This window comes from Camelus ferus, chromosome 16, assembly GCF_009834535.1.
Source record: "Camelus ferus isolate YT-003-E chromosome 16, BCGSAC_Cfer_1.0, whole genome shotgun sequence".
Lineage (NCBI taxonomy): Eukaryota > Metazoa > Chordata > Mammalia > Artiodactyla > Camelidae > Camelus > Camelus ferus.
Window position 1 is genome coordinate 49,796,995 of NC_045711.1, and position 22,124 is coordinate 49,819,118.

General features: G+C 47.0%; 2 protein-coding genes across 3 annotated transcripts; both read right to left on the reverse strand.

The window, feature by feature from the left end:
- Positions 1-1,484: 1,484 nt before the first annotated feature.
- LOC102513558 (keratin, type I cuticular Ha3-I) lies at positions 1,485-7,873 on the reverse strand. Of its 2 annotated transcripts, none has more exons than XM_032498148.1 (7): positions 7,450-7,873; positions 5,852-5,934; positions 4,732-4,888; positions 3,318-3,479; positions 3,098-3,223; positions 2,705-2,926; positions 1,485-1,927 (listed from the first exon to the last, which is right to left on the reverse strand). In XM_032498148.1, the coding sequence occupies exons 1-7, from the start codon at positions 7,795-7,797 to the stop codon at positions 1,802-1,804; spliced, it is 1,224 nt and encodes a 407-aa protein (XP_032354039.1). In that variant the 5' UTR covers positions 7,798-7,873; the 3' UTR covers positions 1,485-1,801. The 2 variants fall into 2 exon arrangements, with proteins under 2 accessions (XP_032354039.1, XP_032354038.1); XM_032498147.1 differs by having other exon boundaries at positions 1,485-1,907; positions 7,450-7,870.
- Positions 7,874-14,425: 6,552 nt separating this feature from the next.
- Positions 14,426-18,583, reverse strand: KRT34 (keratin 34). Its single transcript, XM_032498185.1, is given in 8 exon segments — positions 14,426-14,884; positions 15,467-15,687; positions 15,859-15,978; positions 16,080-16,241; positions 17,283-17,439; positions 17,924-18,006; positions 18,109-18,510; positions 18,512-18,583. Coding segments are annotated over 8 exon segments (1,296 nt in total). The 3' UTR covers positions 14,426-14,805.
- Positions 18,584-22,124: the final 3,541 nt, after the last annotated feature.

The window sequence follows — 22,124 nt, forward strand, 5'->3', positions numbered from 1 at the left end:
AGGTCTTCGCTTTGCAACAAGAAGAATAAACCCTGAACTATGGACCTATGCTTAAAACAAGCCATGTCCTGTGTTTATAGCAAGAGACACACAAGGGCTTTGCCATTGGAAGCAGCCCTAAGCTAGAACATCAACTATGTAAGCAAGGCACTGTCTCTGCTTTTTATGGTAAGGAGACAGGAGTGCAGATGCACCGACACCTGCTAGCAAAGCACATTTGTTTTCCCTAAAGGTCACAAGCGGCTGGGGTCTGTTACAATTTATTAACCCAATCATGGGCTCCCACAACCGTGGGTGCAGTGGTCCCAGCGTGAATGGAGAACTAACGGGAGAGGTTGGACAGGGGCATTTGTACAAGGCGTGGAGGTGTCTCCTAGAAGTGACTTGCCCTGAAAAGAGAGAGGCTGGAGGCCATCAGCCAGCTCTGGGACACTCTGAGCACAGCATGGAGTGGCACTTGGCTGTCTTCCAGGGACTGATGCCCTAGGTCTGGAGAAGGGAGTGCCAACCTCAACAACAACAGAGTAAATGTTAAAAGAACGGGAGAATTTAAGACCCACATTGGAACGGGCATCGTCACGGCCATGGGAGAAAGTATTGGCTTCATCTCAAGGAGAGAGGTTGTAACAAGCAGTTTAGCCAAAAACCAGGACAGTGGCCTTGCACAGATCCCGGTACAGCAGTGGACACGGGTGGGAGCCGGGCATTAGCATACCGGTCACATCGAGCATTGGCAGAGACAATATCCTCGTTTGATTCGAAAGAACTTTAGGGAGAAAGATTCCCCAAATCCAAATTTAGTCCCGGTGGATAAAAAAATTCAAATGACAAAAGAAACACTTTTAAAATCCGTAGAGTATGACTCAAACACAAGAGATGGCCCTTCTTCAATGTATCAGACGAGTTCTTCAGTATTTCTGAAAGGGGGGTTTCAGAGATGTTTGGGGTGCTAATAGCATCGTCTCTCCCTAGGTGACAAATTCGCAGGATGCTTGTCTAAAATCAGTTTTATTCTCTCAGTCACCCCTCACATGTAACTGACATCCAGAGAATGATTTCTGGGTTCAGTCTTCTTGTTTCTACTGACTATGTGAGCAAGAGAAAAAATTAGCTGTGCAGTTCCTGGTGCTTGGTTGGTGCTTAATAAATGTTAGCTCCTGTCCTTCTTGTAGGCTCTTGGAAAAGAGAAGGTGGAACGTTGTAGAAGGTTAACCGTTGTATTTTACTGAGTAAGGTCCCATGATGAATGTGTTTATCATATTCAGATGAGGACTCTTGCCTTAGCGGTTCCCACTGGTTCCCTGCTGGCCTGAGTGGATGCTGGGACTCACTGTGCTTAATGAATGATAATTAATGGTGATGAAGACCTTTAAGGAGAGGGCTAAACTATGCAGTCTGCCTTTGCCTTTAGGTGGCTTTTATAAGCAGCACATGCACACAGAGTGAAGACTTTGAAAGGAACAAATACAAACAAGAGTCATCACTGCTTTGCAAGGGCAGTTTATTAGGAGATTTACAAAGGGATTTGGAGAACTGGAGGGCAGGTCAAAGCAGCAGAGAGAACCACAACACACGTCACGTGACTTGCACAGCCCTAACTTGTCAGACCATTAGCTCACAGAATAACTGCAGGAGGGCAACCTCGAACGAGGAGGATCAGGTGGGCCTGGACGTCTGTTCTCTTTCCAGAATCATGGTGGTACCTGGGGTGGGGCCCCATGCCTGATGGTTGTCAGAGAGCAGGGCTGGTCCGTGGATGGTCCTCTGTCTTCACACCGTCCTCCTGCTCAGCCCGGCATATCTAGCACCCAAAGGTGCTGCAGGGCCCGATGCGGGAGCGTGGGCCACAAGGGGTGCAGGAATTTGTGGCGCATGCATTGCTCGTGGCGCAGGGGTTGCAGGGCAGCCTGGGACACAGAATCATTAGCTCATCACCATGAGAGAGATGAAAAAAGTAAGGAGGGGCATCAACCCAAGGAGACACGAAACAAGCAAAAACCACTCTCTGACATCTTCGGAAGCCAAGTCTCAGTCGGATCACTCCTTCTACAAAGGAGTAGACTTTGGTGGAAAAGAGCAAAGAAGACTTAAGGTCTTCACTCTATAAGCCTGGGGTCATGGGGAAGTCCTATGTCCCTCAAAGCCCAGTCCCCTCACCTGTAAGATGGATTGGTAATACCTCCCAAACAGATCGTGTTCATGAAAATACTCTTATTAGGGGACAAGTGCTGGGCCCTATGAGTTTTTGAGTCATCTCCCCTTTGCAATATTCAAATGCTCATCTATAAGGTGGTTGTCCTGATTCCCACTCTGCCTGCCTCAGTGATCCCAACAAGAATCCATGAAACAATGGATTTCAAAGTGTGAATTAAACCCAAAGGCACTATTTAAATACACATGGTGGTGGTTTTGTTTTCCCTTTTGCTGTGACAAGCCAACCTTGAAGGTACAAAGCTTTATTCATCCATCAGCACCCAAAAGCTTACCAGCAGAGAAATAGCCAAGCCTCAAGAGGATCTTTTGGAACAGAAAATACCTTTCGGCCAGGTACTGACAAATACTTTTCACTCCCCGCTGCTGGAATATACAACTCTGGTCTCTACAGACATATTGGCATCTGAAACTTGACCTGCAAAGTCCCTGTTTTGTCCTTTAGGAGAACTATGTGTGTGCGTCACAGGGGTGCCACCTGGCAGGTACTCACTTGCCAGTCCTCGCTCTCCAGCAGCCCCCGGTACGTGTTGATCTCACACTCCAGCCGAGCCCGGACGTCCAGCAGCACCTGGTACTCCTGGTTCTGCCGCTCCAGGTCACTCCTGATCTCCGCCAGCTGGTGCTCCACGTTGGTGATCAGGCCCTGCACCTGGGACAGCTGGGAGCCGTAGCGGGCCTCCGTCTCCGTCAGCGTGTTTTCCAGGGAGTTTCTCTGCACAGGGGAAGGTGAGAAACGTCACAGATCTGCTCCTTAAATGGCTTCTCCATGGGTTCCAAAGGAGTCACAAGCCTCCAGAGTTAAGGAGAGCGTGGCCCCAAGGGCTTCCCAGTGACTCTGATCCCCTGACCTCACCTTCTCACCAGGAGGCTGAACAATACCCACCAGGTTGTGCTGGGCCTGCAGCTCCACCTCCAGGGCATTGACCGTGCGTCTCAGCTCGATGATCTCCGCCTGGTTGGACTGCAGCTGCTCTGAGCTGGACACCACCTGCTTGTTCAGCTCCTCTGTCTGAAACACCAAAGGGGAGAAGCCAGGATCAGACCCTGCCTGAAGGGCCCTGAGGGGCCAAGGGCACTGAGTGTCCACATGCTGAGATGCCCACCTGCCTGGCGAACCATTCCTCCACGTCCCTGCGGTTGGTCTCCACCAGGGCCTCGTACTGACTCCTTGTCTCGTTGAGTACGCGGTTCAGGTCCACGGTGGGGGCGGCGTCCACCTCCACGTTGAGGCGGTCTCCGAGTTGGCAACGCAGGGTGTTGACTTCCTGATGGAGGAAGAGAAAGGAATGAACTCACAGAAAGAATTCTGTACATTAAATTCTCCCTGAGGGAGTCGAACGTGGTGGGAAGAGGATGCATTAGAAATTTTGTTTTGTTTTGTTTCCAAAGTCAGTTCCCTTTATTAAATGTTGATTTTCACAGACCAGAAATACAAAATAAAAGTAGAAATGGGTTTTGGTTAGGAGCTACAGTCCTGACCTCACGTGACCCCTGCTTGCAGCAACTTGAACAGGACAAGAAACAGCTATATTCCAAAGGTCAGGAAAGGAGGACAAGGTTTTGGATCCTGAACTGCCCTGCCTCCCACCCAGTCTCTCCCCAGATTATAAAGAGCCATCCTTTTGAAGCAGCAGAGTGAGGTTACTCCCCTGCTGCCCCAGCGAAGTTCACACTCGCGGGAGAGCTTGTCAGATGGCGCAGAATCCGAGGACTACATGTCATATGAGGACAGCGTTGAAGCCCAGTTGATGTAAAACTCAGCTAAGTTATACCTTTTGTGATTCAGGCCTCCTGTCTGAGTCTCTCCCCATCTGTATCATGAGGCTGCTTGATTAAATGAGTGCAAATGTTTCTTCCCACTCCAAGAGTCTATCATTTCTTTTGTATTTTCCCTTTGCTCATTGATAAACCTGGCACAATAACTGGTTTATATTTGCTGCCACTTAAATATAGAGAAACTAGTTTTAACTCCTCCCATTTACTTCATTTTCTCTACCATCACACACTGTCCATGAGGGGGTATTTCTTCTTCACCTAATGTTTGAGACATGTATCTGATGTCCTAGTATTACCATGAGGTCTGAATCAACCATTACTTCAGTTCCTTCATTTCTCCCATTTTTTCCATCCATCCATCCATCCATCCTTCTGTCCAAGCTGGGTTCTAACATCTAGGTGGCACATGATATAAGAAAGTTTGCTATCTCCTGCCAATCTTAGTCATTAACGTAGCATCTATTCAGAGGATCATTGATCTGATCAAACAGTAGAAAGTATTTTGAAGACCTTTATGAGGCCTTTTGGCCACATATCTGGGCCCCAAATGGAAACAGGCCAGCTGATCATACTCTTTTAGGTAAAAGAGATAAGCTTTCCTAACAATCCTCTGAGGGTATTTTGAGTAACCAGCAAAATATTGTGTTAGCTCTAGGATGCTTAGCAAAGAACCACCTTATCCCACTCAAGGGAGTTACAGGAATTTCAATACAGGGATGTTGGGGGCTGGGACTCCCTCACCTGCTCGTGGTTCTGCTTGAGGCAGAGCAGCTCCTCCTTCAGGGACTCCACCTGGGCCTCCAGGTCAGACTTGCACAGGGTCAGCTCATCCAGAATCCTGCGCAGGCCATTGATGTCTGACTCCACCAGCTGCCGCAAGCCCAGCTCCGTCTGGTACCTACATACAGCCAAGGGTCAAAGGAAGTCAAAGAAGAAGACTTTTTCCTGGACTTTACTTGGCTAACCTGGTCAATTTCACTACATTTTGCAATACTTGGAATTTTTTGAACTTTTCTCAAAGGGAAGAAGATATCCCTGTGCAGAGTGAAAAGACCTATTTCCTCCCTGAGACCCACAGAGAAGATATTGGCGGGGCGCCCTTGTATAGTTTTCATCTATAATTCATTGCGGTTGGCCTAAGGTGCCCAGTCACAGGCTGCTATCAATGAAGCCCTGTCCTCTTGCCTTCTTAAGTGAGTTGGTGAACTTCATTAGTCACCATCCTTTCCCAACCACCCTGAGAAGCAGCCTGGTATCATGAGAGAAGCACTGAATTAGAAGGCAGTGAGATTCAACCCTGCCCTTAGGACTGTGGATAAGCTCCTTCATCTCTCTAGTCTCGAATTCCTCATTTGTAAAATGGGGACCAGACGATCGCGTCATCAGGTTGGCCTGACGATGAATAAATGGCATGGCTAGAACTACCTTGTAAACTGTAAAGTTCTATAAAACTACAAAGGTCTGTTAGGATTGTCATGGTTATCCCTAGAAAAGCTGATTGATTCTCTGAAATGGATTTTGCCTCCTACATTTTCATTTAACTTTTTTCTGATGGGCTGATAATGACTAAACTATATTCAGAGACTGGTGTGAAATTCACTTTTTAACTCAGTCCAGACACTAAAGCTGAAAAAGAGAAAGAATGGATGGTTTCTTGGGCTGCTGTGAACTAAACTTAAGACACAGGATTCTTGCTTTCAGTGAGGAGATTAACTGACATTTAAACTCACTAACCCAGTGCAAGAATCACCCCCCTCTCATCACAGACAGCTCCTGCTTGCAAGCTCCCAGGACAGAGTTCATCACTTTGCAATTCTGCCTGTCCATTACTAGCTTGCTCCAATCATTAGAAAAATCTTACTTGGTCCTGAAGTCATCTGCGGCCAGCTTGGCATTGTCAATCTGCACCACCAGCCTGGCGTTCTCTGCCTTGCTACACAGGATCTGGGGACAGGATTCATTGTGAAATTAGTTATAGCAAGAATGAATGCCTTATCACTTTAAGTGAGGGGCAATTACCTTTCAAATACACATTCCTTCCAAATAGCTTTGAATCTTCTCAAATTTTCAGTTTGGGGATAAAGAGAGGATTAATTAATAGAACCGATCATTCCAAAACTGAAACATCAAGAGGAAATGTGTCCTTTGTCATGAATTCTTCTCTTCTCGGTCTGCCTGTGGCTTCCGGCAGGATATTGAGCCTGCTGGGTACCAACCCTCACAGAGGGTGACTAGCGTCCCAGTTTGCTTAGGACTAGAGGGTTCCCGGGATGCTAAACCCAGGAAAATCCCAAGCAAACCAAGGCAAGTTGGTTATCCTACATTCACACTCCTTCATTCCAGCCCTGCTGACCTCTCTCCACTCTCCCCTCATATTTTCCTGGACAAGACTTTTGCACAAAGCTTCTGCCTCTACTTGGAATGCCTGGGATGCTCTCATCCACCTCGCAAGACCCCCTGCATAACCCACGTTCCCCCTCCATCCCCAGTTTCTACAGGAAGTTGCTTCCTCCACATGCTCCCACAGTACCTTGCATGTAGCCAGTTACACTTCTTATCATCACCTTTGCTGAGGTCATCTGCTTCCACGTCTGTCTCCCCTATTAGACTGTGAACTCCCAAAGGAAAGGGACTGTCCTACTCAGAACTTTATCCCTCACTCCAGCACTGTGCCTCGTACTCCCTAAATGCAGGTCAATGAATGTGTGATTTTCAAGTCCCACAGCCTCTTTCTGGCATTCACTTTGCCAGAACCACTGAATCATGGACAGTCATTTCTTTCAGAGAATCAAGGACTTGTGCAATCGATGTAAACTCCTGTTCATCCTTCAAACCGCGCTCAGAAATGGCCACTTCTGAGAAGCCCTTCCTGATATACATCATGTATTAAGTCCCACTTTTATGCCAACTCTTTCCTTTCCTCACTTCTACTCCCGGATTCTCAACTTGTATGCACGCCTGCTCTGGCCCATGGTCCATGTGTCTCTGCATATTAGCGAGGCTTCTGGAGTCAGTAGCTCTTTTGCTTTGTTAGAGACAGTCTCTTACTACAGCTTTGAAAATCTTTAAATATTTGAGGATTCATTCTGGAAATTCCTAGCTCCAAGAAATAATTCAGGTGCATGTTGCTATGTTTTTCATGCTACAGGCTCTGAAAACAAGACTGGGATATCATAATAGGACTAAAGAATCAAACAATCTGGTTTTAGGTAAGAAGCAATATTAGATTGCTAAAACTGATATCGGTCTAATGCCTTATCCTCTCCTCTCAGTCTGTAGCCTTCCCTCCTGGGGCTTCGCACGTAGGTTTTCTAAGACAACGTGTCATACATAAGCCAATGTGGCCTCTGTATCGCTTTTGACATTAGCTTTGAACCCCCTTAAATCCATTCAGAAGTGGGAATGGTAAATCTGGATAAGTAGTTCACCCAGTTGGCAGCGGGGTGCCCAGCCCCTCACCTTCTGCTGGAGCTCCTCGATGGTCCGGAAGTAGGACTGGTAGTTGGGACACACCAGGGGCTCCTGCTGCTGGGACCGCTCCCGGATGCGGCTCTCCAGCTCCGCGTTGTCCCGCTCCAGCTGCCGCACCTTCTCCAGGTAGCTGGCCAGGCGGTCATTCAGGAACTGCATGGTCTCCTTCTCGTTGCCATTGAAGGCGCCCTCGCAGAACCAGTTGCAGCTGCTCACGTTGGCGGGGATGTTGCAGGCCCCGGGCAGGGTGCAGCCGTGACAGCTGGGGGGCACGCAGGGCCGGGAGGAGCAGCTGGAGCGGCAGCTCAGGTTGGGCAGGCAGCAGCTATAAGGCATGGTGCTGGACAGAGCAGGGCTCAGAAGGTCAGTTCCAAAGCCTGATTCCTTTTCTCTGGTGCTAAGCCCTTTCCAGGTCTTTATATCCTGTCAGCTGTGGGTGTGGCAACCACGATGGCATTACCCTCTTTGGCCCTCTTTACCAATTTTTCCAGCTTATGTAGCCACCTCACACGAGTCCTTGACCTCATAAAATGTTTTATTCTGGCTTCTTGCTAAGTTAGGACTCATCACCAATCATGCTGGTTGGTTAAGGAAAAGCATCAAAGGGACCAACCCATTGTCTTGCCAACAACAGCGCTTATTCACAGGGTGTTGAGTTAGAGCGACAGCTGTGCCCTGTCCTCCAGAGTGGAGGGCACTTCTGTGCCTCTTTCCCCTAAGCAAGGAGAGGTCTTCAGCTCCTCCAGCTCATATTCAGTAAGGACTCTGTGAGGAAACCAGACTGCTCCAGAGGGAATCCTGGAAGCTGAGGTCAGAAAGGACTGATGAGGCCAATCCAGTTCAGTGGCCCTTCGCTGTATGGAGGCAATTCTACCCTCCACCCACGGGGCTTCAGTAATCCCCCCAGCTCCATTTCTGCACCCATTCAATGTTCACAGAACATTAAGAAAGCTAACATCTTGGGAGCACCTCCTCTGAAGGAAGGGCAGCCACTGCACCAAGTGTCTTCTCTGCATTATCTCCTTCAAACCTCACAAAACCCTGCAGGGTTTGCAAATGAGGACACCAAGCCTCGGGGAGGTTGCCCAGGGTCACAGAGCTATTACGTGATGGCGCCAGCATTCAACCCAGATCGCTCTGATTCCAATGGCTGCACCCTCTCCATCACATTGTGTCTCTCTTCCAATCTTCTCACTACTGAGATGCAATGATACACAAATGGATTCAGTTCAGTGGGGCTCCACCTCTACTGGACAACATCCCCTCCTAAATTAGAACAGGCCAAGAAGTGAAAGTGTGTTCTCTATCGAAGAACCAAGGGTCATTTCTACACTAATGGAAGGAAGTCTACTTTTTGGGGTGGGGGTCTACTTATAGGGTCTACTTATTTATTTGTTTTTAGATGCAGTACTGGGGATTGAACCCACAACCTTGTGCATGCTAAGCATTCACTCTAACACTTGAGCGTATAGCTCCCCCAACAGGAATGTCTACTGAGTGAGAAAAATGTAATGCCCGCTAAAAGCCTGAAAAAAGGAAATCTTAGTTGATTCGAACATCAAAACACCTGAGTTCAGTTTTCCAAAGGATGTGACCTTAAAAGCCACCACATCGTTACACACTAAATGGTATCTTGTGACCATCAAGACATTTTGACAAACAGATGTTCTGCAATTATGCTCTTCCAGATGGAGCTATGAGCCATGAGGGTTTTATGGGTAATCTGTCAGTACTCAAAATATGAAAAAAAAAATACTCCTTAAATTAGTTCCTTTTGGAAGCTACCTGCTAAATCCTCCCATACAGCCATCACTCAGATCATCGCTTCTTCAAACTTGCCCTCAAAGGCCAGGACAGTTTCTTTTGATCATCCTCACTGAAGGCAAATCTTCGTCTTCTGGAGGTTTGCTTGTTTTTGGAATCATCCAAGTCTCATTTGGAACCAAGCCTAGCAAATGGGATAAACAACCGAACTGAGCAGCCTCTTTAATGTGTCAGAAACACATTGTGATGGTAAAGTGATAATGTATGTTTTCTTGGGTGATTCTAAAAGTCATTTCCAAGGTGGAACTTCAAATATACTTTCATAAAGGGCAGCAGCTTTGGAGTAAAGGGATGATCTCCCAGAGTGTACGTTTTGAAGACGTTGACATCCTTACTCACATTTACAGTCCACATCCTTCTGCCCCTTCCACCTGAATCTCAACCTTTGGAGAGAAGTGAAACAGGTGTGTTGGTATAAAATCACTACCAAACTGATTGAAGCCCTATTGGGTGAGATCCGAGAACATAAAGCAAATAGCTGGATTCATTTGCTTTTCTCTCTCTCCCCTTCTCCTATGCCCCAAACTCCAAAAGACAAAAATTTAGACAATGGCACTTTTTTAAGAGTAGGAAAGGACTACTGCATTGTAGACCGGTAAACATGTCCATGGGGATCCTTCAAACCATTACTGTAGCTTCTATCTAAGTCAGAACGGAATAATCCGGAAGCATCCTTGGATCTTCAAAAATGTAGGACAGAGTTTAGGAAGCACAATCATTGCCATATCGTTAGAAGTGACCATGACTGCTGCATAGCTGCATGGTCTTTAGATAATGATGGTTAAGAGGATTTGGGTCTATTGAGAAAAAAAGCCAAGTTTCAATTAACTTCCCAGAAATTCTGGAGGACAGCTACTTCTTATTTATTCCACTTACTGTGTGCTGTGAGTTCTTACCTTTAAATAAGCAATGGCATTGTTCCTAGTCAATGACCCTTCAATAAACATGATGAGCAAATCACATCCTAACACACAGAAAGGTTTTACACCTGCCCATGTAATTGTGGTAGACGCCATGGGAAAGCTTCTGGTCTTCAGATGTGAGCAAATTGCAGCTGAGGTTTTAGGATACTCTTTATTATGGAAGCCAAAGCTATTCCCGTGGGAGAGGTCACACGCAAACTCTTAACCACGGAGTAGAGTCAGGGTAGATCTGCTGAGGCCATCCTCCCTGTGGCTGAACTTTAAAGGGATCAAGAGGCCTCCATCCTCCTTTCCAAAACCTTCTTCCCTGATGGCCAGGTACTACACCTGAAATTCTCACCATGAGAAACGTAAAATGTATTCTTCGGGAAATGCAAAGGAACATATTGAGCCACTTATCAATTAGTGATATTTTAACGTGTACAAATGACCAGGAGAGACCAGGAGTGGTATCACTGGGCACGCACAGACCAGGGGGACTGACTTATGCCAAAGAGAGAGGAAGAGGCACCCGCTGGGGAATTAGAAACTCAGAAACACTGTTCAGTATCAACACCGGCCCACCATGCCCAGCCAGCCCCAGTTGGAGCTGCTTATAAGAACAAGATAAGGGGTTTCCACAGGCAGTTCCATAAGGCAACTGTTGCAAATTTACTAATTTCCCAGCCTCCCTACATTCAGGGGAGAAATTGTGATGGTAATCCAGGGACTAAGCCAACAGGTTTGTGTCTGAGAAGATGCTCAAAAAGGGTTTCCAATGAGAAACAGGGAAGTAAAGGACTGTGGAGAATGAGCCAGTCCAGGAGTAAAGTGGGCTGTGCAAAGAGAGGTACAGACACCTCAAGATGGGATTCAGGGCCTTTGCCCAAAACCTCTCCAGAGCCACCACTGTTTCTCTTACAGTCGGTCCTGGACTCCCAATAGGAATGGAGTCCTGGTGGGAATCCTCAGCTACAAACCAAGTCAAAAAAATGCAGAGTTCTTCAGTATGTTTTTAACTCTACCCAGTCTAGAATAGAGGAGTCAAGAAGATCATAAAACAATCCAGGACAATGTAATTTATTGGTCCTAGTCTCCTGGGTGGAGCTGGAATCAGAAAAGAAATGAAAACCTGTTTATGTAGCATCTTTGTAACTTGAAGGGAAAAGTAGATGCTAAAACATTTTTCATAGCACACAGAGGATAATGCAAAGTAAGCTCCAAGTTTACTATGAATGTGCTGTGTTGAACTTTTGCATTAAGTTCTCTACTGAGTTAGGGCTTTGAAACAGATGTGAAGAAGCCATAAATTATGGCTTCTTCCCCCAGCTTCCCACAGACCCTCCTTATAGTCTCCAGTGATCTTCCCCCTGCTGTGTCCAGTGGATCTGTCTGAATCCTCATCTTCCTTGACCTGGATGCTTTTGACCATGCCCTCATCGAAACTCCAGCTTCTTTTGACTTCTGAGCATCTCTACTTCCCTCTCCAATTGCTTATGATCAGATGTCCTCTCTAGTCCTTAGAGACCCAGCCTAAATCAAAGCAGAGGCTCATGTCAGGCAGTTTGAAGAGCTGCAGGCCCGCCTCTGTCATCTCCATCAGTGGTTCCCAAGGTTTTTTCCTGCACTCACATCTTCCCCTTACAGTGTAAACAACTCCCACAGCTCTATTATTGTCTTTATTTAGGTAACTCTCAACATCTCTCCCAAATCTAGTCATTCTTTCCCAGCTCTCTCCACTGGAGACCCACTGTTGTTTCGTTTTCTAAATCTCAAAAACTTACTCATGTTGACTATCCTAGGTATTCTATCAGTACTAGTTGCCTTCCTTCCCTCTACCTCCAATCAGCTTCCATATCCCAGGCTATGCCTCTGAAATCCACCCCTCCCCTGCCCCATCACCCCCCCACCTCCACCCTATCTCAGTCCTTGCTGTCTCTCACCAGCCTCCTGATTGATCTTCCTTCCTTCCCACCCAGTCCCACCAACTTCTAGGATCATGACTCAGCCTTAGAGATCCTAGGTCTACCTTCCTTACAAGCACATCTTACAGGTAGCCACTCAAAGCACTGCCAGATGTGGTCCTCCTTAACTATTTTGCAGTTTCATCTTCTGCTACCACATTTATCCTCTGCTCCTGGCTAGGAATTGGTCTGTCAGGCTCTAAACACATCCCTGGTTGCCTCATCTCCTTACCAGGCAAAATTCATGCCTAAAAAAACTTTCCCTGTTCTCAGACCTGCACACACTCATCCATCCAAATGTATCCCATCAAACTGTATTTCAGAATTATGCTCATATCATACAGTAATTGTTTTTTTATCTTTTTCTTAGCAGTAATTCTTTGTTCTTTTTTAACCTTTTTTTAGTGATTTATAATCATTTTACAATGTTGTATCAAATTCCAGTGTACAGCACAATTTTTCAGTTATACAGGAACATATATATATTCATTGTCAAATTTTTTTCTCCGTGAGCTACCATAAGATCTTGTATATATTTCCCTGTGCTATACAGTATAATCTTGTTTATCTATTCTATATCTATATCTATTGGTGATGCAGGTACAGCCAAGAGATTGAGAGGAGAGAGTAGCTCCTCTTTGAGCAGTTTCTACAAAAGCTAGTCTTCACAGTTAGGGAGAATCCCAGTCTATCCCTTCCCACCCTCCGCCTCCCTAGCAACCACAAGTTTGTATTCTATGTCTGTGAGTCTATCAGTAATTGTTGATTGAAGTTGCAACTATGGGAAGTATTTAAAGTTCTAATTACCTTCCCCTGAATCCTCATTAGTGTTACTGTTCCTTATTTATGCCACTTACAGTGTTCCATGATTTACACTAAGCTTTACTTAGGTGAAGATATAGTCTCTCTTGCAGGGCCTACGGTCAACGACACAGGCAGACAAAATTTACATGAATAGAATGTTTGGGTTTTCAAAGCTTTGATCGAGTGCTACCTCCTTCTTGGAGTCTCTTCCTAACCCTTCCTCACACCTCAGAAAGTCATTATTCTTTACTTACACCTTTCTTGAGCCACATTGATATTTGTATGACAGTTGTCTCTTTGTCTTATCCACTCTAGACTGTAAACGTGCTGTGGGCCAGGACTGGGGTTCACTTATATGTGTGTTCTCAGCCCCCCACATGGTACTGGCACACACAAGGGATGATTGACTGCACTTGTGTCAGTCAGCATTCAATCAAAAGAACCACTAAAATGTTGGCCAATAGAATGGAAAGTGTCGAATTCTGAGATGAAGCAAGTGTGGGGTGGGGTAGAATTAATGTTTGCTAGTTGAGACCATTGGCCTTTCCTAGAATTTAGGAAATGAAATGACAAAGCAGTTATGGAAGAACATTATAGATATGAGCAAAGACCTAGAGAAAAGAATAAACTTGAAGAGAGGGAGGTAAAGAGAACACTTGTCTGCAGCAAAGGACCTTCAGATGACAAAGTGTTGGGTATAACAAGTAGGAAACAAGATGGACCAGTTCGGCAAAGATAAGTTTTAGTCCAATTCAATGTGATGTAACATTTTGATACCAAGTGAAACTGTCCTTTGTATGAAGACCCAGGAACTTAAGCAGAGGTGAGAGCAAGATTGGAAGTCATTAGCATAGACGTGCTAGTTCTCCCTGAACAAGGATGTAACCGGGATGCAGAAGGAGAAAAACAGAAAGTCAAGGATCTAGGCATTTCCTGCATTTGATAAAGAAAGGGGAAGACAGACTAATCAGGAGGCCAAGAACAGGTAGTTGGAGATACAACAAAAGGATCCAGAGTGTGAAGGGTGATGGAGATCATTGAAGGTACCTTTTGAGGGAAGGGCAGGTCTCTATATTGGTGATGCAGATACAGCCAAGAGATTGAGAGGAGAGAGTAGCTCCTCTTTGAGCAGTTTCTACAGAAGCTAGTCTTCACAGTTTGGGAGAAATGGAAGCAAAGAATTCTAGACTGATGGGGTGGGAATGAGAGAGACCTGTGAGATTTGGGGAGGATTCTCACAGTTGCAGCCAAGGCAAGAAGAACATGAGTTTTAAAGACCAAATTTTCTGCATGGTCTCCCTTGGTGGGAGCCTCCCAGGAGGACAGCCCTCCCTTTCCATCAGTATTTACCAGTGAAACATAATGGCTGGCTTGGTTGCTGAACCCTTGTCATCCCCCTAATGAAGAGGTATTTTTATGAAACAGTCATGACAAGTACTTTACAATGCATGAATACAAATGAGAAACACGTTTACTATGCCAGAGAAATAAAGTTTATTGGGGAGTAAATGAAGTAGCCTCCTTGCATTCCAGAGAATACCAAAGAAGCTAGGAAAGCAGGGAACATAATACGTACAGGAAACGCCCTAAAGTAAAATCTGTAGCTCAGATTACAGAAAGCTGGACGTCTTCAGAGGTAGAGACTCAACCTTTAGGCAAGAGGGAGTTTTCCAGACACTGGAAGCTGATGATGTGTGTCTTAGCTCATGGGTCTGGGGAGCGTCTCCGTGTGTAGAAATATCACAGCTGGCTTGACGAGGGATCCAAATGGTAACTGAGCTCCAGCAAAGGCAGGACCTTTCCTGTGCTTGATCTAGGCTCCATTGTCAGTTTCAAAGAGGATGCAAGTTTTAACAGGAACGCTTTTGAGAGCAGGGCCTGCAGGAGTTGCTACTAGCGTTGGTGGTGGCACATGGGTTGCAGGGGAGCCTGGGAGGACACAGAGGTTTAGAATGAGTTGGGGAGAGGAACTGAGAGAGCTGGAAGGTGCTTAATGAGACACATCTGAATTCTCAGTTCAGGCTGGAGTTAGTTGGAATCAAATTTTATTGTTACTGAATCCCTCTCCCTGTCCCAGAATGCCATGTGCAGAGGTAAAAAATTATCCTTTTGAGAAAAAATTATATACCTTATGAGTTATAATGAGAGTGTTATGAACAGCTAGCAAGTAATTCATGATAAGGAAGAATAAACTGAGATGAAAAAAATTTTTTGAATTTTCCTTTTGAAAAATATTATCTCATGTTCTTGAGATCTCATGGAATGTAACACAGTCTGCCTTCCCCAACAGTTGAGTAACAGTCTCTACCAGCATCCCTCCACTGTTAGCTCTCTGAGGCGGGAGAGGAATGCCCTTCACCTTTGAGCTTCCACATCTACTAAACTGTCAGAATAGACACTCCATGAACTTGTGCTATTTGATAAGTTGAAAATACGGCCAACATGTGTGTGCCCACAATGTCATATGGTCCCACCACTCTTTTTTCCAAAATTCCTTCCCCTCGTACTCACTTGCAGTCCTCGCTCTCCAGCAGCCCCCGGTACGTGTTGATCTCACATTCCAGCCGAGCCCGGACGTCCAGCAGCACCTGGTACTCCTGGTTCTGCCGCTCCAGGTCACTCCTGATCTCCGCCAGCTGGTGCTCCACGTTGGTGATCAGGCCCTGCACCTGGGACAGCTGGGAGCCATAGCGGGCCTCCGTCTCTGTCAGCGTGTTCTCCAGGGAGTTTCTCTGCACAGGAGAAGGTGAGGAATGTCACAGAGCTGCTCCTTAAAGGGCTTCTCCATGGGTTCCAAAGGAGTCACAAGCCTCCAGAGTTAAGGAGAGCCTGGCCCCAAGGGCATCCCAGTGACTCCGATCCCCCGACCTCACCTTCTCACCAGGAGGCTGAACAATACCCACCAGGTTGTGCTGGGCCTGCAGCTCCACCTCCAGGGCGTTGACCGTGCGTCTCAGCTCGATGATCTCTGCCTGGTTGGACTGCAGCTGCTCCGAGCTGGACACCACCTGCTTGTTCAGCTCCTCAGGTCTGAAACACCAAAGGGAAGAAGCCAGGATCAGACCCTGCCTGAAGGGCCCCGAGGGGCCAAGGGCACTGAGTGTCCACATGCTGAGATGCCCACCTGCCTGGCGAACCATTCCTCCACGTCCCTGCGGTTGGTCTCCACCAGGGCCTCGTACTGACTCCTGGTCTCGTTGAGTACACGGTTCAGGTCCACGGTGGGGGCGGCGTCCACCTCCACATTGAGGCGGTCTCCGAGTTGGCAACGCAGGGTGTTGACTTCCTGATGGAGGAAGAGAAAAGAATGAACCCACAGAAATGGATCTGCCATCTTCCTACTGTAGCAAAGTGAGCACATCCTACCCAAAATGCATGGAAAAGAATAACATGATCATTCACAGACAATGACAGGGATATTGTGCAGGAATAGACCCAGATAGGGATCACATCAATTCCTTTCCCCAAAGAACTTAAATAAGCTCACATTCCTCTAAGTCTAAGTCCAAACTCCGTGGCATGTGCACATCTTCCCATACTTCTCATCACATGCCTGTAGTTACTGCCTCCCCATCCATACTCAGGAATACCCTGCTCTGCCGCTTCTGGGCCCTTGCTCAGTCCTCCCCTCAGACTGGAACACTGAGTATTAAACTCCTCCTCCTTCCTGTGACATGCCTCTGAGGAGGGTTCCCAATCTCCCTTCAGGCAGACTGGATGGTTCCAGAGCTTGGGGTTTATATACATATAAATATTGTTTATACATAACAAATGCTTCTGTAATAAAGTATCCATTGTGCAAGTCTGACAGTCAAAAGATAAATCAAAACTTCCCACTCTTAATGCCCACCCTGGAAGACAAACAGCAAAAGTGTGTTTTTACTATTTAAAAGCAGCGGGTCATTGCTAAATGCCTCAACTCGAGGTGGTGGAATAAGATTGGACACAGAGTTTGAAACTTCCTTGGGGTCCAGCTGCCTCCCTGACCATCCCAGATGCCCACACAGGATCACGGTCATCCTCATGACACGTGGGAATGTTTTATTTTTTTCTTTTTTTTTTTTTCCTCCATCCCTACCACCAAGTTCAGGACCTGACAGTGACCAGCAGAGAAAAGGCGTCAATAAACGGATGTCCTTCCCCAGCATCTCCAACGCCGTCTGACCCTCGCAGCTCACTCAGCCCACGGTATGGCGCTAGCATCACTCCTCCCTGAACTGACCTTCTTCAGAGAAGGGTCCCAGCCCAGGGAGCCTGATGGCAGCAACTACCAGATTCCTGTACGAAAGGCTCAGCTCTGAGGCCTCTTTTTCCCTTCTCCTCTCACCTGTTCATGGTTCTGCTTGAGGCAGAGCAGCTCCTCCCGCAGGGACTCCACCTGGGCCTCCAGGTCAGCCTTGCACAGGGTCAGCTCGTCCAGGATCCTGCGTAGGCTGTTGATGTCTGACTCCACCAGCTGCCGTGAGGAACGCTCCATCTCGTACCTGCACACACAGGAGGCAGTGGGAGGATGAGCCAGGGAGGTAGCCCGTCTCCCTGCCCCATGTCTTGTGTGGATGGGATCGGCCTGGCTCTCTTTGCACTGACACAGTTTTCTGCCACTTCCCTTCCACGCTTCCCACGAGCTCTATATGGACAGGCTGGAGAGGCCCCAGATTCACCCTGACGCCAGAAGGCCCCCATGAGATGGATTCTTTCACTTCTCTCAATTTTGTTGGTTAACATACTACCAGATCCATCTTTTTCCCTGAGAACAGTTAATTTCTGAATCTGGGGGTTTAAGGCCTTCCAGGAAGAGCAATTAAGGCTGAAGATCAAACAGCACATGAAACCGGTTTTACAGCCTTAAGAGGAAAAATTAAAAGGGAGACATGGCTTCCTCTTCCCTTCTAGGCAACGTTAGGCCCACGGGGCCATGAGAGAGAATCGGGGCCTTGGAGGTCACCTAGCCCAAAAATCTCAACGTACTTGGTCCTGAAGTCATCGGAGGCCAGCTTGGCATTGTCAATCTGTAGCACCAGCCTGTCGTTCTCAGACTTGGCACACAGAATCTGAAAACAAGATTCTACAGTGAGGACCACTTGAACTTGAGCGTGTCTTTTTGTTCAAAGTCAGGAAGCTGCTGCTGTGCCCCTCAGAGCCCAGCCCCTCACCTTCTGCTGGAGCTCCTCGATGGTCCGGAAGTACGACTGGTAGTTGGGACACACCAGGGGCTCCTGCTGCTGGGACCGCTCCCGGATGCGGCTCTCCAGCTCCGCGTTGTCCCGCTCCAGCTGCCGCACCTTCTCCAGGTAGCTGGCCAGGCGGTCGTTCAGGAACTGCATGGTCTCCTTCTCGTTGCCATTGAAGGCGCCCTCGCAGAACCAGTTGCAGCTGCTCACGTTGGCGGGGATGTTGCAGGCCCCGGGCAGGGTGCAGCCGTGACAGCTGGGGGGCACGCAGGGCCGGGAGGAGCAGCCGGAGTGGCAGCCCACGTTGGGCAGGCAGCAGCTGTAAGGCATGGTGCTAGGAGAGGTGATGGAAGAGGAGGTGACCCGACGGAAGTGGAGGTGGGTGAGGTTTGAGTCTCTCCTCCCTCCATGGTCCTTTTATACCCTTCATGGTGGGTGGGGCCTGGGCATACAGCATAGTTTCCTTTCCTAATGCTTCAGCTAATTTTTTTCTCCAAAATATGCTAGTTAGATACCTCCAAAGAGTCCCCCCTCAACCCATAAAATTATTCCATTCAGCTTGTGTCACACCAGGTTCTTCCTGGGTGCTAGTGGTTGGTGATATCAGAGATGGCTTCCAAGGAGGCAGAATCATCACAGCCCCAAGTTTCTCTCCCCATTACTCAGAAGGGAGGACAGCCAGGGACATGGGGTGGAGTTGTTTAGGAATCAGGAATTCCTCACCCATGAGGTCCTGCCCCTAGACTCCCTGGAAGATGAGTCTGGAGTGAACAGTCTTCTCGAGCGTATCTTCTGTCAAGTCTGCCCACATTTCACTGTTCAGTTCACCCTGTCCTTCTAGCAGAAATTCATCCTGTGTTAACTACACGGATGCTGAGCTTTACTCAGTGAGAGTATTAACTAGGGCTTAGCGAATTTGTCAACACCTGGAGAGGTTGAAAATACTTGAGTGTTCATGGTTGGAAAATGAAACCAGCTGGAGAGATGGGCGTAGCCCTGAGCCAGAGATCAGTATGTGACACCCCACAGTTCAGGCTGCTGCCTTTTTGGTAAATCAAGTTTTATTGGGACACAGCCAGGCTGATCCATTTAGGTGTTGTCTAGGGCTGCTTTGTGCTACAATGACAGAGTTGAGTTTTTGCATCAGATACCATATGGCCTGCAAAGCCTAAAAGATTCACGGTCCTTTGCAGAAAAATTTTACCAGCTATCACTGATGCAGTAATCTCCTTAAAGGTGAGCATGAGAAGAAATATCTAGAAGGAAAATGAGGGTCGGGATAGGCCACAGTCAGTGTGGACGTGAAAATGTGGTATATTACCTCAAACTCAACGAGAAAGGAAAACCAGAATCAGGCATTCAGAGCCATCTCTGTAACCACAGTAACCTCTTCTCAAAGTCTCTGGAACTTTCTCTTGCCTTTTTCTTAGACGTACTCCTCTTTACAAGAGCACTGAATACCCCTAAAGGTGTGACTCTGCCAGCCTGAGATGCCCCAAACAAGTCACAGAGCCCATGAGAGTGTAGCTTGACCCCATCATTCCTGAGCAGTGATGACAGCACACCTCTGGGATGATACTCTTTGATCCTTCCAAACCCTAGGGAGTCTCCCCCATTGCCCAGTAATGAATATTAACAAAGTAGCCTCCCCCATTATCACCTTCTATTCCCTGTCACTCTGCTTGTCCTTTGTTCCATAGAGAAATGAAATCGTGGTTCAGAAAGAAGTCCAAAAGATTATTCCTGGAACACAATATGAGGCACTTCAATAGGCTGTGTCTGGACCTTAACAGCAGTGTGGGAGAAGCAGAAAAAAGCCCATGTTTGAAACTGGATGACCTGGCTTCACATCCTCACTGACAATATGCGCTCAGGTAAGTCAGTTTCCTTTTTGGACTCTTCTTTTCCTCATCTCATTAATAGTAATGCTGCCCACCTCATCATTTTGCTTTGAATGTTAAGGAAGATATTATATATGAATACGGGGGAAGGGTGATGATAATTATTTCTGTAACCTTCCTCCTTCCGACTGTTGGCCCAGATGGCTCAGATGAAGAATTTTGTAAACCTTCAATTTTGTTGAGCAGTCACCTGGACATGTTGCCTGTGTCAACCCATTGGTGGCCAAACCTCATTCCCTTACCTTGTGAGCACTAGGAGCCCAGAACTATAGTCATGAATTAACTAACCAAAATGCAAATTTTAACATTAACTTAGTGGTTGAAACAGGAATTTGGCAGATGGCGCAATGTCCCTACTTTCTCTGCCAAGTTCCTGATCCTGTAGGTTTGCGTACCTGCCTTGGGGGGATTCTTGAGGAAAGTTGTGTCACCACCAAAGCCTCCTTTCTGGTACTGGCTTTGAAATGGGCTCTACTCATCCTCTGGGAATCCTCCAGCCTCACAGCTCTGTGTGTGAGCCTTCATCACAATGATGATGGTGGTATTGATGATGGTGATGATGGTGGTGATGGTGATGCTGGTGATGGTACCACCATTTCATGAATATTTGTCATGTGCCCAACTGACACGTGCTACGTGCTATGACACATTTCTCATTTCATCATCCCAACCACCCTGTAAGATTGGCCTATAAAACTGTTCCCATTTTACAGATAAATTAACAGAGTGGGAAAGGCTCAGAATTTTCCTAAGACAAAGCCCAGAAGTGGCAGAGCTGGGATTTGAATGATCCAGGTGTCTAACTCCTGAGCCTGAATGCCTAAACACAGAAGCTTCCCTGAGTTTGTGAGAAGAAGGAAACCTGAGATCCATTTCTGCTCACTTCCCCTCTCTTTATAGTTTTCTGGTCCCCAGTGGGGCTCTGTTCCCCACTCCCCCTACCTCATCAGTCCTCCGAAGGCCTCTCTGCCCAAGCAGTCCTTCCACCCAGCCACTCTCTATGGTACCTTCCTGAACTTTGGTAAATGACCAAGTTACACTCATTTACTTTTTTCCACAGGGAAATTGCTATCCTTTTGCACAATTGGTTGATCTGTCGAGATTGGACATTAGATTGCTTTTCCTTAGCAGTGAAGCAAATTAAAATGCATGGTGGCATGACCTGGGTGGTTTAGAATCTGGGAGAAAGCCCGTCTGCCTAGCCCTGTAAAAGTTCACCTCAGAAGTAAGTTCTGTTTCCTAGAATCAAAGAAATCTAAAGCTGGAAAGTCCTGAATTAATGAAGGAGAAAACTGACGACCAGACAGTGATGTAGGAAGGAAATGAATATCAATAGACATCTTTCTAGTCAGGTGGTCCACTCAGACCTTTCACACGTAGTATTCCATCCTCACCCCAAACTCTGGGTGCTTGGATTCCATTACTGTCATCAAGTATCAGAGATGAATGATCGAAGACCTTGGGAAGAAATTTAACCTGTCCATAGGACACAGGTGCATAGACTCAAGTCAGCCTGGCTCATCACACCTTGTTGTGAATTAGAGGGATGAGACACTGCCTAGAGGTCAAGGTGCACCAAAACTCAAGAACTGGGAGAAAATGCAGAACCAAGATCATGCATCCTGAGTCTGGCTCTGAGGACAGAGGAAGACACACCCAGGATTCCTGCATATTGCTTTGCTCCTTAATAAATTGGGGGTTAAAAAGTGATCAATCCCACAAGCTTGTGATGAGGCATGACTCCTGGAAGTGGTGGGACAGGCTCATACCAAGGAAAATGCTGTGCATCTGGAACAGCCCTGCTCTCCCTGGAGATGCTGACAGCAGCCTCAGGCCCCAAAGAACTCAAACCATAGCTTTGACCCCAGATATAAGGATGGGGAAAAGTACATTGGTTCTATCCCATAGCAGATATAAAATTTTCAGGGAAACAGAAAGGAAAAAAATCAGCAAAACCATTCAGGATGTAAGCCTGGGGAAAACTCAAAATGTGAGAGTGGTACGCCCAGTGGGCTAAGAGTTCAGACCAGGACAGCCAGGAGCCAATAGTATTGGTGGTCAAAGAGCATTAACATACCCACTGAGAAGGAATGGGAC

Coding starts and splice junctions, on each gene's coding strand:
- LOC102513558 (XM_032498148.1), bottom strand. CDS start 7,797: ATGCCTTATAGCTGCTGCCTGCCCAACCTGAGCTGCCGCTCCAGCTGC. Junction 3,480..4,731: donor TCAAGCAGAACCACGAGCAG/GTGAGGGAGTCC, acceptor TTCCTCCATCAG/GAAGTCAACACCCTGCGTTG. Junction 2,927..3,097: donor TGCAGGCCCAGCACAACCTG/GTGGGTATTGTT, acceptor TCCCCTGTGCAG/AGAAACTCCCTGGAAAACAC.